This window comes from Arctopsyche grandis, chromosome 2 (genome assembly GCF_051622035.1).
Source record: "Arctopsyche grandis isolate Sample6627 chromosome 2, ASM5162203v2, whole genome shotgun sequence".
Taxonomy (NCBI): domain Eukaryota; kingdom Metazoa; phylum Arthropoda; class Insecta; order Trichoptera; family Hydropsychidae; genus Arctopsyche; species Arctopsyche grandis.
In genome coordinates this window covers 25,220,533-25,241,417 of record NC_135356.1, presented here as the reverse complement: position 1 = coordinate 25,241,417, position 20,885 = coordinate 25,220,533, and the positions used below count along the sequence as shown (strand labels likewise).

The 20,885-nt window shown below is 31.3% G+C and overlaps 1 protein-coding gene across 1 annotated transcript; it reads left to right on the top strand.

Annotated features, from left to right (window-relative positions):
* Window positions 1–2,079: 2,079 nt before the first annotated feature.
* Window positions 2,080–18,926, top strand: LOC143922239 (uncharacterized). Its single transcript, XM_077445462.1, has 6 exons — window positions 2,080–2,327; window positions 14,530–14,722; window positions 17,271–17,457; window positions 17,539–17,640; window positions 18,317–18,433; window positions 18,518–18,926. The coding sequence occupies exons 1-6, from the start codon at window positions 2,311–2,313 to the stop codon at window positions 18,631–18,633; spliced, it is 732 nt and encodes a 243-aa protein (XP_077301588.1). The 5' UTR covers window positions 2,080–2,310; the 3' UTR covers window positions 18,634–18,926.
* The last annotated feature ends 1,959 nt before the right edge of the window (window positions 18,927–20,885 follow it).

Below are 20,885 nucleotides of genomic sequence, written 5' to 3'. Positions count from 1 at the left end.
CATTCAGCAATTCTCTTGCCGAATGCGTGTAATAGACAATTCGGTGTAACATATATACATTCATACGAATGTAACAATTATTTATACACCAAATGTATGTATATACATATCATACCAAATATATATGTATACACATATGTATGTATGTATGTACATATACATATGTGCATATACAATATCCTGTTAATATTTAATAGAAGCATTCTGAATATGAGGAAAATTTTATTTTTATTTTTAGATATAAAAATTCGTTAAAATATTATATAATAGAACCAGTTAATGTAAAAAATTGAAAGAAAGTAAGAGTTTCATACATTTTGGAAAACCAATAAAATGAAATACGAAGCGAACAATATTTTGTCATAATTTATTTGCCTAAAAATTTCTTAAGCTGCTTGCTACTTCATTATAACCAGTTAAACAGAACAATTAAGTATTCAATAAGAGTTCAGTCAATTACGAATTCATTTCGAAAATAATAATTACATACTCAATGAGATGTAATTGAAATACATTGTACATACATAAACATTTTGTTTCTTAATAATTAAAATATCCGGAACTCATTTAACGAATGTTGCAAATTGAAATTTATGGGTTGTAAGCAATTCATTATAGTGTTTCATTTATTCACTTGGTATTATATGTATATACGGGCAAAAAGATTCTTATATTTTCACGTTTTAGTTTAATTGTACAAAATATATCTGAAAACTTTTAATAATCGATATAGTGATTTGATTACAATTCAGTGCGAATAAAAAAGTACTAGAAATAAGTTAAAAAATGATTCAATTTTCGATAACGCATTGATTAATAGCTGTCATTAATTTTATCTCTATTGAATTGCACTCTCCAACAAAATATTATATTAGGACAGAATTAATCTTGTTTATCCCAAAGATTACAATTAAAAGAAAGTTACGACTCCGTACAAATAATATATGTATGTATGTATGTATGTTCATACATATGTTACAGTTTTGTCTCTGTTATGAAAAAAATAATGAAAACTACTGAAAGAGCACAAATTCATATAAAAGATGTTAGTAAGATTATTCTGAATTAATTATTATTAAATTCAAGTTTTAATCTTTTCCAGTCTTAATTTTCAAAAATTCTAGTCCATATGAGCCGCTATATTTGAAATTGGAGAAAGTACTCTTTTTTCAATTCGAAAGTACTCTTTTTTCAAGATTCTGAACATATCGAATTAAAATAAGTGATAACAATTTGTGAATCAAGTCAAACAGAAATAAAGTTTTTGGAACTGAAAAATGGACTTCCGCCACTTTCAAATATAATATATACATTTGATATTTTTTTTAACAGTATTTATTACCCTTTTTGACGCAAATTTGAGCATATAGGCAACTACATAAATGCTTTAAAATTTCGATCAACCGTCTTCTACTAAATTTATTGGTTTAATAATAATCATTGAGATGATTTTATAAAAAAGAGACCACTTTGATGGTGATTTTTATATGGAATCGTCGAAAAATTGAAATTTCACCTGCTAACCAAAATCATAAACCATTTTTACTTTCGATCCTTTCTACCCTAGAAGGCAAATGCAGGACTGTTGGAGTTGAAAATCTTTCTCAAGATAGTACATCCTTTCTCGCCTAGTACAAATATTTGAAATTCCCAATGTTCGGAATCGAATATGCATTTAAAAAGTTTTTCAACTAACAGAACTTCATCTATCGATCCTTTGAGTATGTACATACATAGATACATTAACATACGAGCCGTTATATTTAAAAGTACAATTTTCATTTCCAAAACACTACTTGTGTTTGTCTCAATTCACAAATTGTTATCACTTCTTCGATACGTCCAGAATCTCGAAAAATCAGAATAAACGTATATTTTTAAATATTGTAAAACGCAAAACATTGCGTTTTAGCAAATGAATGTAGAAAAGTGGACTTACATATGCCACTTACATAAGTAAAGAAGAAATTTAGGTGTGTTGCATCTAAATGTTGCCGTGTGTAGGAAAGCTTGGTATACATTATTAATGACTTGATTGTAATCGGAATCGGCGTATCATTGACGATTCGCCAATATCGTCCCTCTCCACGTCATCGTCGATGAGTGTCGGACGTCACCATCAGTAGCCTCAGGGGATGGCAAATCCGGTAAGGGACGAAGTGACCTTGAAACTCCCCCCCATCTGCCCCTCCCACTCTCCACCACCCCCACCCTACCCCCGAAAGTAGGCCTGTGCGCCCCCGTTGACGTGGAGAAGTGTGATTGTCTTTGGCCGCCGCTCGCAGCGCGCAGTCGCGCCGCCACACCAACATGAGCTTCAAGCACTTGTAAGTCACATGTCTTCACACTCATGTAAATATATATACACACCAAAATACCTTGCGAATTTCCAAACACATACTTATATGTTCATGCATGACAATCTGTACCGATAATATATTATTGTAGTAATTGTAAACGGAACTGACGAGCGTATTTTTTCATGTTTTTCTTTTTTTGAGTTTGGGTTTCGCGTTTAGCCGCTCGTCTAAAGCTCCGCGTTGAATTTGCTGGCGATGTTGACGGAGCTTTTCTTTCCTTTTTATTTATATATACTTTATTTATATCTATTTGTTTTATTCTTTATAACGGATTTAATATTGCTTTAGCCAACAGCGTAGTTCAATCGTTAATTCTATGGATTGATTTGGATGTACATACACACACATATGTACATCAAAATCTCATGTAGGAATTTTCCGAATTTGTTATCGAAATATTTTCATACAAAAAATTGCATCACCAGGTGCTAATCATTGTTTTCATTATTTTTTATCACCTCGCGAAAGCAACAGAAAATTACTACCAGGATACATACATACATACATACATATGTACAAAGATACACTATATTATATGGAAATTGTAAAAATTAAATATTGTTAAGTTGATAATTGTGGTGATCAAACTTCACTCTTTCGATTCTTTGCTTTTTTATATTCATTTGTAGTTTATAACTAGAGGTAGGATAGTCACAGTATTATCCATTGTTCCATTGTTATAAATCCTTTGTAAAAAAGGTTCGGCAAAGCTTTAACAATGCATTTACAACCTTTGAACAATACGCGGCACCTTCTGGGTCCGGTGACTATTTATAACACTTAAGGAATCATATACCAAACGAATTTCCTTATTTGTATATTTTCGATAAAAAAATCACTGATAATGTACGTTTGTATGATATTATATTCTATCTAACTATACTAATTAATTAACGGTTTTTAATATCAAGAATTAACAATCATAGATTGAGTTGAGATAAAAAACCATTGGCAAAATTTTAATGATATATTTACTGAATCTTATTTTGAAAATGTTGATAAACAAATGTTGATACTCGCATACATAAGAATATTATCAACGCAAATCGCAGTTGCAAGTTTTCGTGGAAAATAAATACACTTTCATTTTCACAACGTAGTGGAATCTTTCGAAACCAAAGTGAACGTCTACTGAACTATACGCAGACTCGAAACGGCGAATTCTCACCTGTATTCAAATTCAGGAATTCAGGATTATAAAATTAAATCGGAAGCGCCAATTTTTTTCGAGTCTTCTTTGATCAAAGTGGTCGTCCTTACGCACGGAAATAATGATAAAGGTCAAGCCGTCACACATTTCACCGATAACGATCCAATAAAATAAATTAATATCGACCCTGAACCTATCGATATCGCGCGTCGCTTACAAATTTTCCATCCGCATCTATAAAACTTAGATTTTACAGACCATCCTACATATAGTATGTCAGTAGGAATTGAAGGTCAGCATTTCACTAGACTTTGCTAACTGGTCGAACTATGGTTTTGTGTCTCTAACATTTAGTTCAATTTTTTTTCAATACATTCTTCCAAGTTCGAATGAAATTTTGATCTCAAATTATTATTTTTTTTGAACTAGCAATCAATAATCATCTGTTTAAATATGAGCGATTATTCTTGATAATAAATGAACTCTAAAAATACATACAAATGAACTTAAAAAAAAAATTCGTTTGAATTTATTTGGAAAGCCTTCAATTGTTCTTTAATATTTATTTATTGTTTGAATGCGCAAAAACATCAAATTTCCCAAATTTGTTGTTTTTTATCGACTTTGGAATAATTTAGATGCATAATTGAGTGTTTGTAATTAAATTTGTTACGGTATTGCAATCGAAAAGTTATTAACATTCTTATATCATAAACATCTTGACAAAATTATTCGTAAAAAATACTGAACATTTTAACATAGAACCTCATAGAAGTTTAGAATATTTTTCGGAAATGGAAATACCAGTTTTGCAATTTTACGAAAATTAATTTATTCTACCAATGCATTATAGACTTTCTTTGTGAACATCATTGGAATTGTGAATGTGTTTTTCGCATAATTTTGACGCAATACTGCGGACTAACTGTAAGTCACCATGCTGAATAATTACTATTAAGCGTCACTTTCGTTCTGTCTTCGGTTAAATTGAATTACGAATATTAAGATCTGATGAAAAACACCCGAGGACTGTGTGGATAGTTTTGGTTGTGCGTCGATTGCAAATGGCGACTGTCGAGCGCGTCCGAATGCAACGCCGTCGAGATGATATGATCGTCGATAAATAATAATAAACGGTACTGATTAATTACATAAGTGTTCGGATACATAATAACGAGGCGCTTTCGCCGCGGCACGGTGTTAGGCAAGGCCGTTACGTGTTGTGATGGCCTGTTTTCGGCCTTTTGCTCGGTTCGGCTTGGCTCCAAACGGTCGTATGTGCCGTCGGTCCCGTCGCCGCCTCTCACTTGCCATTTTCTCGGGTTTCCCGTTGTCGCCGTTTGTTTCCTTGACATTTCGTCTCTCTCGCGTCACGATTTTCTACGATTGCTGACATAAGTTGAAAGTTCGTTCGTTCTTTGTTGCACGATCACGACGAGCCAACCCCTTTGACATTCCGACACGTCTCTCCTAGTGTCTCCGAGACGATAGAAAATGTTTTGCATACATAATGCTTGTGCAGAACGAACGAGCAGAGTCGCCGAAGCGATAGCTTCTCACTCAACATTTTAAAAACAAAATATCCATTCCATTTATAAAATTTTGAACACACCAAAATCATAAACCATAGCCCTTCAATTAGATATGTATGTCCCTGAAAAAGTATACATAATATTATATACGATAGATTTGAATCTTCATAAATTCAATTTTAATTACTTGAATAAATAAGTCCATTTATATGTAATTTTGAATACACAAAATTCACCAGTAATTAATTACATACATATGAGTCATTATATTTGAAATTGGTGTAAATCCACATTTCTTAATTTCGAGAAATATCTCACAAAACAATAAATATAATGTTTTGCGTTTAGCAATATTTAAAAATAATAGTGGCCTTCAGTACGTTTTTTCTGCTTTTCTGAGATTCTGGACGTATCGTAATTTGTGAATTAAGTCAAACTGAAATAATGTTTTTGGAACTGAAAATTGAACTTCTGCTACTTATACAACGGCTTATATATCCAATGATTTAATTCAAAACTTATTTACAAACTTGAATTGCATTAAAAATGATTTTTATATATATGTAGGTACAATACTAACATTCTTATAACTGTATCTCTGTAGTAACAATAGTTTCTACCTTGAGATTTTGACTTTTTTGAATTCAGACTCAATCACTGATTACGTTTTATGATTTAGAAAAACTGTATAGTATATATATTTTCGAGATATATAATTCGATTAATATCAGTTATTGAAATGTTCATTTTTGTTTAAATTTAAATGTTATGAATATGTTATTTATTGGTGTAAATATGGTGGCATGGTGACGACTATAAATGAAGGACGTAGCTTATATCTAACATCGGACTAAAAATCAGTGGAATAGTTGTCGCATTTTATGCAGGCACAGTTTCTGAACGGATTTTTTTTTCGAAAGTGCAATTTTAAACCTCGAATTTAACTAACGATTCAATGTCAGCACTTGTCCAAGTTTAAGGTCGGTATTTTTCCGTATTATACGCCGTTCGGAATTTTCCCGCACTACAACGATGACTCGAAAAGTCGAAACCATGACGTTTGTTACAGAGCTACATTGTGTTGTTAATTTTGTGTGTGTGTGTGTGCGTGCTTGAGAGTGTTGCGATCGCTGGCAAACACCAATTTCTCCAATTGTTGCATAACGCCAAAAGCTACGTCTGTGTCAGTTTGGTACACCGCAATCGTTTCGTATCCAATAAATGTCAGAGAATATCTCGCAAAATGTCGGCTATTGTAATCATCAATAATAATCACACTCGACAGGCATGTTATTATATTAATAATCATTGGGAATCCATAATGCAAATACAACGCAACGCATTTCGTTCGACTCTTCTATTGACTTATTTATTATATACTGTTTAGAAGCAGTATTGCCCAACGGAACCAATCCACATGAGCAACATTTTGACAACCGCAATTTTATGAATATTTTTTTTGTACAATTGCAAACTTATAATGTTTGGTAATGCTACAATCAGTGGCAACAATACACTGTTTCATTTTTACGAATTCGATTTTATAATGTAAAAAAAATAAATGATTATGTTATGGATATAATAAAATTACGTATATAGGTTAGTTCTTTTTTAATTTAGAAAATTTGCAATTTGCAATAAGTAAGCCGATTTTCCAATGACAATGTCCAAGTACGATGGCGATAGTGATCTTCAATAATACTGAGTAACAAAAAAAAAAACACGTTTTTTTCTTACCGGAGCGGTTACTAATCAATCTTTACTAAGTTTGATCAAACCCACTAAATTTGAATACGACAATGGTTTTTTTCGTTAATGGGATACGAGCGCTTAAAAAATGCTCAGTTTTTTGGCATTTGTAGTCTTTAACTCAAAAGTTAGTAATGCTGTGCTAAAATTGAGTATTGGAATAGTCAGATGTTTTATCTATTGATTCTGATGTTTTATTCTCTTAAAAAGCTTATAATTAATCATCTAGCGAATTTTAAAAGTCAAGCATATATTATTTTTTACACATTTTCTTTCATCATATTATTAGCTTGTTTGCTATTTTTTTTTTTAATTTATAATTATGTTTATCAAGTTTATTAAGTTGAAGCGTCGAGAAACTCTGAACTAAATTTTTCCATTGTTTGATTTTCAATGCGTTTCAACAAGAAATTAATCAAAATCTACCAAAAAGAAAAGAAACGCCCCATTTTTTAAATTCATTTCACACTCCATATTAAAATGAAGCTAATGAGTAGACAGCGGATAGACACCGTGCTTTTTCCAGGAATCGGGGCGGTTTAGCTCTATTTACAAAGCTAGAGTAAAAAAAAAAAAAACGTTCGGCGAACCTTTTACAATGCATTTACAACAATTGAACAATACGCGGCACCCTCTGGGTCCGGGCTTTGCTAATGAGCTCTTTTTCTATTGAATCATGGGATTTTGTATGGGTTCAAGGCCGTTTTTACACGGAAGCGTGTTTCGCAGACAAATTTGCACATTCGACAGTGAAAAATGACAAAGTTTGAAAGAGCCAACACATCAAAATTTGTCCACTTTTAGAATAGCGGTTCGTCGGTTGAAAGAGTTTGAAAGTCTGCAGCCTCCGACGGTCCGGCGACATTGCGCAACGAAAATCGGAACCGGATATGACCGGATGAACGACCTTCGAAAGTTGTCTACAAATTGGAGTAGGACCGTTGAAAAGGACTTCCGGTCGACCTTTACCTTCTATTCCCATGGTGCTCGGCACGCGGTACGAACATATGTACATACATATTTATTGCACACATATGTACAGCCGATATGCCTACAACACGTCTATGGTGCAACGTGCGCCATTACCATGCTTGCCATTATTCTACATAAATCGTTTCATAATGCATCCATCCACAGCTTGCTGTGGCAACACCTCTAATTTCACCGCAAACGCACACCCTCTCTCATAAATATCTCACAACTTCGTTATTATCGTCTATTATTACTTTTATATATATACATATCGTGTACTTAGGCCTAAAATTGCTAACTAAACAACCGAGTCAATTCATCATGCAATTTGTATATTGATAACTTTTTTTAAATAATTACACTGTGGCTAAATTAAAAATATAAAACATTATAAAATTATTTAGTTGTATCGCTGATAATCAATCGGAAAAATGGATGCGAGTTCGTGCCAAATTTTAGCAGAATGTTTTTCTGAATTCCTTTATTTTAAATAATGAAAATCGAATACACATTGTACGTTAATTAAGCTTTTGCGACACACAAAAATGGAAAGGTGTTCAATAATTCCGACACACTAAGCAATAATATGGTATTGAAATTTCGCCATTCGCCATCACGAGATTCGAGCATGTTTTTGAGTTGTGCAATTCCTTCAATTTTTTAATATTGTGCGATCTCCAACGTAAGTTCCGTAATATTACAATCAAGAATATTAAATTTTACATCCATAAATTCATAAAATTTTTATTGAAATTCTCGTAGATATGAGCCGTTATATTTTAAAGTCGCAAAAGTCCACTTTTCATAATTTTGAGAAATTGCTCGCAAAACATTAAACATAATGTTTTGTGTTTAGCAATAATTAAAAATACTGGTCGCCTGTAATACTTTATTCTGCTTTTCCAAGATTCTGGACATATCGAATTAAATGAAGTGATAACAATTTGTGAATTAAGTCAAACAGAAATAGTGTTATGGGACTGAAACTTCGAAATATAACGGCTCATATTTATATTAGTAATATCATTATTTTAATTACAAACATACATACATAATAATATACTAGAGTATCATAAAATTTGTTTTTTTTTTTTTAATTTGAAATCCAACATAAATAAATGACATTTTTGTATAAAGACCTTTGTGTTCTAAGAATGAACATACAATGTACGATCAGATATTAATATCTGATCGTACATATTTCTGACTATGAACTGGACAATAGTCAAATGTCAATACATGTCTATGCACATAAGGTTATATACTGCTATAAAAAAAGTGAAAATCTCTCGACCAATATAATCATACATTTTGACAAAGTCATTACAACATTATAATGCTAATTGAATAAGATTCATTTCGGTTTCTATTTCATTTTTAGACACGAGAGAGAGACACGGTTTCAAAATAGAAGTAACTTTTTTTTGCCCACCTTGCATATACATATGTATATAATATTTATACGACGAGGTCGCAGGTGAACCGTTGCGCAAGAGAACCTCTTCGAAATGGAAACGTGTAATAAATATATATATGATGAAGCGATGATGATTTTAGCAGGTATTACAATGATTTCACTCTCGCAAGATTCTCTCGTGACCCGGGTTCAAGTGTGACCGATTCACCTGGCATGAATCAACTTTGAACCGGTCGATTTTGCTTTCACCGGTGATATTCAGAGGACGTTCACTGAGGTCCGGTAGCTCGCCCACTGACCTTTCACTGCTTTCTTCAGAAGTGCATGAATTATTCAACCGGCAATGCCACCTGTGCCGCTAGTGGATTTATTGTGGGCGCCATGATTCTCTCCTCTTTTCTCTCTCACTTTCTACTGCTCGGCTCGATAATGCAAGCCGATGCGATGATCCACATTCTAATTGTGGCTGCAGTTCAGGACAATACGGATGCAGCATTCAACGTGGCCAAAGATACATATTGCACATTTTACCGTAATTATCATTTTGCAGTTGTCGTTGGATGATGGCCCCTAAAGGCAAAAACACGGCACGTCTTCATGGCTTCCATTCAAGAAAGGGCGTTCTCAGTTCATAGTTAATTCTCCAACATTTCTTCAAATATGGGATTAACCGTTATCGATCACCGTCAAGCTTATATAAATACAAGGACAAAATATCACCAAAAACACTTTAGGCATGCCATGCCATAAAAAAAACACGTGCCGCGTGCCTCTCAGTATGTTTTCGCCCTAAAAAGCTTCCATTCATTTCAGTTCTTCCAAATTTCACGAATTTTCCATATTTCGTCCAAAAATCTCACTTTTGACCTTCATTGCAGACTTTTACACTCTGTTGGGTAGCATTCGAGTATTTTTCTTGTTCAACCGTTTTGCTATATGACCTGCCCATTAGCATTTTAATCACTTCCCTCACTCCACTATCAAGTCTCATCCGTGTGTTTCGTTTCTCGTCAGTCTTCATTATATCAAGCATACATGGTTTATTACTTCTATGGTTGTATTGGAATTTTGTATTTATGCAGCGCTATAGCTCACGTTTTACATCCATACATAATTACTGGCAAAACACATCATAAACTTTCTTTTCCAGACAAAGAGGCATCACTATTTCCAAATTATAACCGTATTACATTCATCTTTATCTCTTCTTCTTTACTGCCAGATGTGTTGATTGCTTAACACAAATTTATAAAATATAAATTTTATTTTGTTAAATTATCATTGCTTATGAGGTCATATAAACGTGTATGTACATATACATATATGTAATTAATGTAGGTAAGAATATTTTCACTTTCCATATGTATTGTAAATTTGCAATTAGTTTTTGGTAGTCTTAATTTTTAATTTCTAGAGGAGAAATCTATATTTGTCAGGTGTGATGATTTGATGGTGTGCGGAAGTAGGCGGTACGTAGATCATTGATTAAATACACGATCGGAAAAATTTTCATATACATATGTATGAAACAATTCTCAGATCAGTCTGAAACGATTCTTATAATAAACTATATCTACCGTTATTCATTAAAATAAGGTTGTAATCAATGTTGGGTATGTACGTATATATGCAATAGACATTTTTTAAATACTCAAATTTAATAAAAAATAACCATTTAAGTATAACAATAAATAAATTGTAATATATGTAGAAAATGTTAGTTTATTTAAATTTTGTAAATACATAATTTAAATAATGAATTACTAATAACGAAAGCTTTTATCGTAATTTATTTTCAGAGACACAAAAGGCTATTTCAATTTTTAAACAAAATTTCACTTATGAAAATGAATAAAACGAGGCGATCCATTCCAATTAAATAATTTCAATCAAATGTTTGAACCTTTTAACCATGTACTAAACTTTATATGTACATATAACTACTTATACTATATAAATATACCTTTTGATTTGCGAAATATTCAGATCAACTATTCCATTAATTGGACCGGGTCTGCTGGCGAGCGAGCATCGATCGAGTTTTATAATCGGTCGTTCGTATTAAAATGCATTTCGTTTCGAAATGCAAACTGCGGTTTTCCTCTTGCAACCGAAACGAAAACTTGCGGCAATGCAACGTAAAGCCACCCGATAAAGTTATAATAACGATTAGTTTGCATTCAAATACCGAAAAATTAATTAAATTTCAATATCCATCTAAGGAGAATATAAATACAAAAAAACTATTAAATTTAAACAGTGTCTCAACAATTTGAATTGTAAAATAAAAAAAAGGAAAATTTGCAGTATGAAAATGAATTTTTCAAATATGTTATTCAAATAAAGAACTAGAATAATATACATTCATACATACGTACATACATATGTATATAGGTAGAATAATCGAACACTTGCATACTTTTTTAAGTTATGATCGCTTCTAAAGTCTAACACGTATTTTACGTAAAAATGGTCGGAATGAAATTCAAAATGAAATAAATACGCAATGAAATAGTACTTGTACATATGTTGTATATATTTGTACACAATATGAACATATTATTTCATTAGAATAGATAGTATGTACAAATGCTCTTATGTATTTAAAGTTCACTTGATTTGTAATGACGATTTCAAACTTTGAAATTTACCATTATGGACATGTCACCTCTGTGACCCGGGGACGGGATATTTATGCACATACACATAAGAATGACGATTTGAGAATCGCTGAGCTCGACTGCGTCATGGATAATGATTGCGTTGCAAAAACTTTCAACAAATTACACGAATTGAATGTTTGACCTTAGCCAACAATAATGCGGATGCAACAAGCGCTGCACATTTTATCGCAATCGTTTTTTTTTTGTTTCGAATCACTTTTCGTTCGTTGGATATTGGTTTTGAAAATATGTATTTGCTTCGCAACCAGCAAATACAATGTTGGTACAATCAATTATACAAACGTACATAGTATTGAAATTTATGTCTTTATTTAATAGTGTATGAACGAACAGAGAGCACTGTTACCGATCAATATTATATGTCAGTATAGTCAAGGTGATCTAGTGGCAACTGTTGCATCGCTTAGTTCGAATCCCGTTCGTATTCCGAAGAAGAAGTACTAGGAGAAGAAGAAGAAGAAGTAGAAGTATTTTTATAAAATAATGAACACAAGGACTTATCACCGTTACCCAGTTTTGTTACGAATACGGTAGCTGTTTAACATGTTATCCTCAATTCGGTTCAATACTAGTTTGAACCACTTTTTTTTTATTTGTCGCAGCATACTTCGTCTCATAGTCTGTTTCAAAAGTCAAAATCGTCATTATCATTTCAAAACCGGTCAAGTTTTTCGACCACCTACCGGATTGCCATTAAAATACCTAGTATTTCAAATTATACGAAATGAAATTAATAGCTCTAGTGCAGTATTCGAATTGCTTTGCACGTGTAATATCAATGTATAGAATCTACATATACAATTGATTTGAATAAGATAATAAAAATATGCATATTACGTAACGTATTATAGACAAAAAATACTGTTTACAAAATATATTTCAAACAAATTGGTGGTTAATAACTTTCACAACGTGTGACGAGGCTGAAAACTTAATACATATTTCTGAATCAGATGACTTTGAGTTCCAAAAAATCACGCCGGCAAGCATCTCAATATTGTAATAAAGATTATGTTAACTTATCTGGTCCAAAATGATATGGGTTCTCTGTTTCGTTATATATATATATATGTATGTATAATATTATATATTCGCCGTTACACAGAGTAGGTAATTATATCTAGGAAGTGAATGGGTGATTGAAAATCAAAAATTTGCATGGAAACATTTCAAAAGCCAGTCTCAAATTTGGATCAAGAACGCTCGAATCGAGTGATATAATTGTTTAAATGAGAGTAAAGTGGCACTGAATACTTCGGTTCGTTGTTTTAAAAACCACGAACAGATATTGAAAATTAATACCAAAAATAGTCGTATAACATTTATCCATCGAACTAACGATTGAACTTACATTTTAAAACAAACTTGACCTTTTCCGATACGCTTCTCAAATTTTAATCAAAAATAAAATAAAACAGAGAATGTTTTTGTACATAAACATATACATACCTACATAGTTGTATAACAAATACATCGATGCTCAAAAGTTGGTGCGACGCGTCTGAGCGACTATTAATTCTCGAATTTAAATAAACTATGACGATATACGAATATAAAGTGTGACATTCATGATTTCAATATTGATTGGCGAAATACCTTTCGAGTAAAAGTTATTCGATTTGTTTCCCACTGGTATCGGTCACGCATTCTAATCATTTGATTTACAGAAAGTATTCCTTAATGTGTGTTATACATACATACATATACAAACATATGCTAATACATTTCTTCACACATATGTACATACCGGTCTTCGTGACGAGACAGAATGTTAAATGACAGAAAACGCAAATATCGGAAGACAAAGATCGAAAATCGAAAGATCTTAAGTCGAAAGATCAAAAAAAAAATGGTGCATGGTAAACGGTACATACTCACGTACATACTCACTTAATTTGGGCGAGCAGGATACAACAGGAACAAGAGGAACAGGCTTTTCCTCCCGTATTCTGCGCGCGCACATTAATACGGGAGGAAAAGCCCGTTCCTCTTGTTCCTGTTGTATCCTGCTCGCCCAAATTAAGTGAGTATGTACCGTTTACCATGCACCATTTTTTTTTGATCTTTCGACTTAAGATCTTTCGATTTTCGATCTTTGCCTTCCAATATTTGCGTTTTCTGTCATTTAACATTCTGTCTCGTCACGTAGACCCGTACATACATGTGTAAGTTACAGTAATTAGTGCAAATTTAATTATATGTACGTATGTATATATATATATATATATATATATATATATATATATATATATATATATATATATATATATATATATATATATATGTATATATATATATATATATATATATATATACATACATATATACATATATATGTATATATACATATATATGTATATATATATGTATATATATATATATATATATATATATATATATATATATATATATATATATATACATATGTCGAATGGTAATCAATTAAAAACGAGGCTAATTGCGTGTTTGTGAAATTTATGAATATGTTACTCATCTACATAATACTTGTGTGTGTGTGTGTGTGTGCGCGAAATTTTCGATGTTTCTTATTATCATATTGTGAATGGACATTTTTGTTGCGATGGCGAATTGTTTTCAATACAATTTGAATGTGAATCATGTTTGACGTAACATTTTGGAGATTGTTTTCATTGTAACATTGCAGATTATTGGTTGTGGGAGTATGCGCAGTGGTGGCAGGGGCGGTGGCTGTGGCCCAAGATGGCGACTATTTCGAGGAAGAGGAAGTCAAACCGGCACCACCACCCAGGTCAAGTCTCTTGAATCGGCGTCCTGGAATCTTATCCAGGGGAAAACCATCACCAGCCACACCTTCAACCACCACACCTCAACCCAAGGTATACCTAAATACATACATATAACCGGTCACTGTAATTAGTCAGCGTAGTATTGTAGCTTGCTTTTCTAGACCTTATGCAAGGTTTCAATTTTGTCCTACCCCTCCCTTTATTACTTCATTTTTAGGATGAATATTAAAAATGATTCATCATTCAATTTAAGTTTTTTAAAAGAAAATTATATTAATTTGAAATCGGCGAAGGTGCTAGAAACTTTCTCATCTTGCTATACGAATGAGATTCGAATGTATAATTATTTTTACTTTATCTACATACATATCCTGTTTACATGATCCTGTTTGTACTGTAATCAACTCTTCTTCTGAAATTAAATATCTCGGTGTTATCATTGATCAAAACATGAAATGGACAAGCCATATTACAGAGTTAGTAAAGAGAATAAGGAAATGTATATATATATATATATATATATATATATATATATATATATATATATATATATATATATATATATATATATATATTTGTTAGGTTAAGAAATATTTTAAATGTGAAAATAATAAAAAATGTGTATTATGCCCTTGTCCACTCTCTGCTTATCTATGGAATTATAGGTTGGGGAGGATCCTACAAAAGCAATCTAAATTCAGTAAAAGTTTCGCAAAAAAATATTATAAAAGTAATACTTAAAAAAAAACTCTACTTTCTCGACGAAATCGCTTTTTAAACTATTTCCAGTACCAAATATCGATGACATATTTAAGCAAGCTTCCATTATAAAAATGTGTAAAGAAAAAAATAACAAAGAATATCAAGAATTTTATAAACTAATGAGAAATGGAAACCAATTTATCACACCAAATTTTAAAACAACACAAATGCAAAACCATTATATTTTCCAAGCCATAAATAACTATAATAATCTCCCTTCTGAATTGCGCTGTATTGTTAACCAAACAGAACAAGTAAAAAAAATTAAACACTTTTTCAAAAAAAACTTATGTAATTTTTATATAAAAAATATTATAATAGATTTTAAGAATTTATAATAGAATCGTAGCTCCCTTATCAGGCACAAGAGCCACTCTTATCTGATAAGGAATACATGTCCAACTTTGAAATAAACATTATATCCTGTAAATATATGTATATGAATAAATTAAATATATAAAAAAAAAAAAATATGTAGGTAGTAACGGTACCCGGAAAGATGAACTAATTTGCACTGAATAGTAGCGCAGTTCCGAGACGTCCTAATTTTAAAAGGCGCTCAAAAATAACTTTCGCAATGCACCCTCGGTTAACCCAAAAGGTTAGCACCCTCGGATAACATACAAATAACATACCTATAAAAATTCTATTGCGTTAGTTCTCGTTGAGCATCTTTGAAAGTTTGGATGTCTCAAGAGTGCAACTATCTCGAGTGAATTTTTCCGGTCACAGGTAGTAACAATACATGAAGTTTTGTGATCATGCGAAAATTCGAACTCTTGATTTTGACTGATTCGAACTCGGAATCTCAAAAGTATTTACCAGTAACTGCTGCATTAGTTGAAAGACCTATTTGTAAACTTAAAATTGTCAAAATTTATTTAAAATCTTCAATAGCTCAGAGTAATTTGAGTATACGTACATACGTTTAATTGAATGCAAGACAACAAAATTTTTAGATTTAAATTATTGATAAATTTGTTTCCTTGATGGAAAGGTTGACGAATAAAATTGGAATAAATTATTTTTCATATTTATAAAAAAAAGTTCAAATATGGTTTTTAAAGCAGCTGTGTGACGTGGGAAAATGAGAGAGAGAGTATCCACTGTCTAAGTGCATTCGTGGATAAATAATAGAGACAAAGGATATAAATATATAATTTTTTTGTTAGACATCTTGCAATTGCATATAAAGGTGAATATTTGTTTAATCCTGGTTCGTTAGACATCTTGCAATTGCATATAAAGGTGAATAGTTTAATCCTGGTTCGTTAGCTTTGCAAATTTTCAGTTTTCAAATTAAGAATAAATGAATTTGGTATAAAATTTCGTTTGTTAATGTTTTTTTTTAATTCCTCCACCCGAAAAATGCTGGGCATTTTGAAAATGTAAATATGTATGTATGTAATATTCATATTTACGTGAATTCGTTTTCTGTTTATCGATTCTTAAGATGAGCTAGAGATAAATAAATCAAAAATAATTTACCCATAGCGTCTTTAGTAATTCTTCCTTCAACGAACATTTCGTCTATTTCCATTTTCTTTACTATTTTCATCCGTTTATTATTTCACAATTTTTTGTCCGTTTTGGGTTCCCCATTTTGCGTGGGCTATATAAAAGTGCACTTGAGTAGGTATGATGTTGAGATTGGGTAGGTCTGCTACTGGGTAAGAAATCATGCGAATATACTTATAGTTCAATTGTACATATGTATTTCTCATTGATTTAAAAAATTTATGACAAAAATTATAAATCTATTTTTAATCAATGCTTAAAATTGCCTATTAAAAATAATAATACAAAAAATCTGAATTTTACCAAAAAATCATATTAAATCGACAACTTGATAACAATCGATACGTTTTTTGAACAGGAAATTCCACCACCTGAAGATGAATTACCAGAAGATGATTTTTCACAAGAAGGTGAAGAAGAAGGTCAGGATGAGATAACCACGACTCCGGCAAGCAAAAAATTAAAAACTGGAGTCGTAAGGCCTTTCAGAAGCAATGACGATCTTCTGGCAGCACTAAAGCGAAGACGCGCAGAAGCAGCAAACGGTATTAACAATTTATTTAGCTCAAATTATTAATTATACTTAAAATGTGAATGGTGATTGATTAGTTGGGTAATCATTTCAGGAAAAAGCAATCATCACGCAGAAGCGAATAATGCTGATGTGAGCAAATCTGAAACCGCAACTGAATCTCATTCAGCGCCTAGCAATAAAGCCAACAATCAAGGTATTTTTACAATAAATAATGCACACACTACCGATCATCGAAATTTTAAAATCGACTTTAAGTTTATCTGAATCATCAATCTACTTTATAAATATTAATGACTTGCAAATGCAAATCTACCACTTTCAATTTAAAACCACAAAATTTAGTATACTAAATAAATTAAATTTATACATACATTTATATTTAGTATAGCATGGAATTCTAATCTAAATTTTCTAAAATATGTCAATTTCAGTTCACCTGAAAAATGTCGGGCAGTTTGTCTATGACAATTAAAATCAAAAACTCCGGACTGTAATGAGTATATTACAGTCCGGAATATAAAATACTAATATAATTATAAAATACTAATTTCTACTTTTACAATTTTCATGCATGTAAAATAAATAGCTGTTTGACCAGCTACATACACGCAGTTCTTGATATAATATTTAGTATTTAGTATAGTTTTTTACATCAAATATAGATTATAATTCCATCATTATTGATTTGCAATTCATCCACTATCAACATTCAAAATTGAAGTTCAAAACAAGCAAAATGGTCAAACAGTAGTATCGCATATAAACGATTGAAAGACACAAGGAAGGTTATAATAATATTGAATAAAATTTCGATGATCAGCGTTTTAGAGTGATTGATTGAATACCATTTTAATGTTTGAATTGTAAAGTTGGCAGAAGAGCTTTCGCACAGCGAGCAAAATCAGAACCAAGTCCTCCACCAGCGGAAGAAGGCACCACTCAATCACCCAAAACCAGAGGTAGTCGAAATAGGTTTAGTGGACGAGGTACATTATATATTCATTTATAGAGTTATATAATAATAAAATTAAAAAATGTATTACGTTATTATTAATTTACATATATTTTAGGTCTGTACAAGTCGGCGTCGAACGACAACGTTGAGATCGCCGGATTAGAATCGAGTCAACAAATTGTTGAAGTCAAACCGAGAGCTGGTTTCAAACCGGGTCAAAGGAGGTTTTAAATTCCGTGTACGAATGCATATTGTATAAAATAATGTGATTTTTGGATTAAATTAAATTAAATATATAAACAATAAAAAAATAAATAAAACAGATGTGTTGTTATACATGTATATTATATTATGCCGTGAACAGTATGTATATGTATATAAATTTAAGTACCTACCTACGAATCCAAACATGTAAACTTACTCTGAATCATTATACATACAAATAGATGAAATGTGTTTCGACATATACATAAATTATTCGAGCCGTTGAGAAAAATAAAAATATTTTATTTACCTCTTCGAATTATTTTACTTTTTATTATTACTGAATATATATACATATAATATGTACATATTTATACCCCCCCCCTCCCCACTCCGCACATAAAAACGGACACATATACATATACACCGTGAGGGTGTTGAAATTATCAATAAGTACATACATAGAAAGAGCGATATCTTGAAGTGTACTTGATTAATTCATTAAACATAAAGATACATAAACATTTGAATCGAGTTTGATTTTATATGGGAATTATAAAAATAAATAAATCAGACAATTTCATATGTATCAAAAAAATAAATATAGAAATAATACGTGCTGGTATGTGGGCATATATACTCGGCGAAAGAAGATTATTTTTCCCAAACAAACAACAGATTCGTTATTTCTTCTGAGAATTTTGTAAAAAAAATAATACGAACAATGTGCGTACTTGAAATAACGAACTCACAATAAAATTAGGGATTATAAAGGTTGTTATTTTATAAAATATAGAAAATATTTTTTTTATATTCTAGTGAAGTGCTACTAAAAATAAAAACATGATCACAAGCTGTGTCTGCAAAAGGTAAAAAAAATGTACAGTAAACATTTGAAGACCAAAACAGAGATGTCACTTCAACAAAATGATTGGAGTGCCTACATATAATAACGAAAGATACAACGTTATAAAATCTAACAAACTTCAAACGAATGAAATCTCTAATAATTAATATTGAATTTAGAGAATGTTATAATAATATGTAAGTTTAAAAGTTGTGTATTTTATAGCTGGTCAATATTTTCAGAAAAGATTGCAGGTATATTCATACTACATACATTCACTCAAGCTACATTCATAGTTACACATATTATGTTCATTTATTATATCATGTATTTAGCACCGAGTAATGATAAATGCTCCACAGACTCTTTTCTTAGAAGTAATTTTCTTCTAAAATATGCAGGAAAGCAATTATTCATATTTTCCACGTTCAACCTTTTCTTTCGCAGCAACAGTTTTCTTGAGTGACAGTTTTCAAAATGTGAATCCCACACAATTGTGCAAACAAATGATTAAGAATTTTGTAAAAGGACATCCTGTCCAAACACTTTTGTTACACAACGATTATATTATATAAGTAGGAATATATAATATAATCGCTATGAATAATTGATTCTCTGAAAGATTGTTGTTTTTCTCATCAAATATTAAGACGTCTCAAGTGTTTTTCATGTTTTTATTATTACTTTGATAGGATGGGATTGGAAATATGTGAAGCTTTGAAATGTGTGAAGTGTAAAAAATGAAAATAGTGAAAACATGTTAAAATACAAGAGCTTTCAAATGCATTGCTGGAATGAATGCAAACGATTCCTAGCACAAAATTTTAACGAGTTTTCATACATACTTTGTTACATACATACATTCACTTGTAGTGAATGTATGTATGTACATGCATATGTAGTGCAGAAAAATGGCAATGCAATATTTTTATAAAATAGTCGGTTCGAAAACTAATCATGTTACATACATAAAATAGCGATATACATACACAAAACTACAACAGCGTTCGTTTGATTTTCATTTATAATGGATGACAATTTGAATGATTTCTGTTTACAACTAATTGAAAATTTTAGACCTCGTAAATGTACTTACATACATACGTAGAATACAGATTGGTTTCATGGCACAAATAGAGTACTTTTTTTTGGTTTTATAATACGAACAAGTCTCTCGTTGAAAGACTCACAGTTATGTAAATTGAACATTTCAGGATTTAATATAAGCAGCAACATTTTAAATTAATTTCGAGCACGTATTCCTGAAATGGAAAATTATATTGAAACCGTTTTAAATTAAATTGTAAATGCAATAATGGATATGTTTATTGTATATTCGAAAGCGGAATCGCGTGAATATTTCATATGTATATAAACGAATCGTAATTTTTCAAATTGAATGACATGTATCTATATATGTAGATAGTGTACA

What these genes read in the sequence shown, in the direction of transcription:
- LOC143922239 (XM_077445462.1), top strand. An exon ending in CCACCACACCTCAACCCAAG is followed by an intron (nt 14,723 to 17,270) that starts GTATACCTAAAT and finishes TTTTTTGAACAG; the next exon opens with GAAATTCCACCACCTGAAGA. An exon ending in AAATAGGTTTAGTGGACGAG is followed by an intron (nt 18,434 to 18,517) that starts GTACATTATATA and finishes CATATATTTTAG; the next exon opens with GTCTGTACAAGTCGGCGTCG.